At 32.1% G+C, this 1,382-nt stretch overlaps 1 protein-coding gene across 1 annotated transcript; it reads left to right on the top strand.

Moving 5' to 3' along the window:
- LOC136089803 (uncharacterized) lies at positions 1 to 726 on the top strand. The gene has a single exon (XM_065815892.1). It carries the CDS (start codon positions 1 to 3, stop codon positions 724 to 726), a length of 726 nt encoding a protein of 241 aa, XP_065671964.1.
- Positions 727 to 1,382: the final 656 nt, after the last annotated feature.

Here is a 1,382-nt window from a genome sequence, read left to right as displayed (position 1 = left end):
ATGAATATTAAATATAGAAAACATGAAAAGACTCCAAAATACACTATAGAACAACAAATAAAGGCAAAGAAAAGAAGCAGAAAACTAGTTAACCAACTCTATAACACAAAATCGCTTTTAGTCATCGATGACGAAAAATACTTTTGTTTTGCAGGGGACAACATGCCTGGAAATTCTGGATACTACACAAACAACAAAAAGACATACCCAGAAAGTGTTCGTTTTATAGGAAAAGAGAAATTTCCAAAAAAATTATTAATGTGGATAGCTATATCTGACCGTGGTATGTCCGAGCCATTGTTTCGCACTTCCAAGGCTGTAGCGATCAATTCATCAATCTATATTGATGAATGTTTAGAAAAACGACTTCTTCCATTTATTCACAAGTATCATGGAGACTTTAACTATTTATTTTGGCCAGATTTAGCAAGTTCTCATTATTCTAAAGGTTCTCTAAATTGGATGGACCAATATGTCTATTACGTTGATAAAGAATCCAATCCCCCAAATGTGCCTCAAGCACAACCAATTGAAAATTTTTGGGGACATTTGGCACAGAAGGTTTACGAGGGAGATTGGCAAGCTTCAACAGAGCAAGTTTTGATTGATCGTATTAAACTAAAACTACAAGAAATTGATTTAAACTTTTTACAGTCGCATACGAAAGGCGTCAGAGCAAAATTGAGATCAATTGCAGATGGTGATGTTTTTTCATATAAAAAATAATATATTTTTATTAAAAGATTAATGCTTTATTTAAAAAAAAAATAATAGTAGTTTGTTTTTTTATTTATAAATAAGTTATTGACGTTTTTATTTATAAATAAGTTATTGACGTTTTTATTTTGTGTAATTGCGAATTTACAATGTAAGTTTAAAGGTCATTATAAAAGGTCTTTTTGGACATGCATTTTAATTAGTTAATAATATCAAATTTAGCATTTGTATGCACTAGCAATACAGTAATACAGTAATGGAATGGAAAGATCGTTGTGTTATTTGTCAACTCAGCGGGCACACGACGTTGGAATAACGTTGATTGACGTTGATCAACGTTGATCAACGTTATTTCATCGTTATTCCAACGTCGTATGCCCGCTGAGAATACACTATGAACAGAAAGTCTGTTGTTAAATTGAATCCGTGCAAACATTTATTTCACCAAATTTGTTTACATTCACTTCTGGAACAACCAGAACCATGAAATAACGATTGGGTGACTCTAGCGTCTTTAGGTGTCAAATATAGAAAAGCATACAATTGGGTCCGTAGCAGATATTTAAATTTCATTGAAAGAGGTGGTTTTAAACCCAAAAATTAACCGATGATCAAATCGAAGAAACACCAACATGGATTGAAAGTGACTTTCAGTTGACATTGGT

Source organism: Hydra vulgaris, chromosome 13 (genome assembly GCF_038396675.1).
Source record: "Hydra vulgaris chromosome 13, alternate assembly HydraT2T_AEP".
Taxonomy (NCBI): domain Eukaryota; kingdom Metazoa; phylum Cnidaria; class Hydrozoa; order Anthoathecata; family Hydridae; genus Hydra; species Hydra vulgaris.
This window is presented reverse-complemented; position numbering and strand designations above follow the sequence as displayed.

Bases quoted from the DNA above. Each gene is read 5' to 3' on its own strand.
- LOC136089803 (XM_065815892.1), top strand. From the start codon at position 1: ATGAATATTAAATATAGAAAACATGAAAAGACTCCAAAATACACTATA.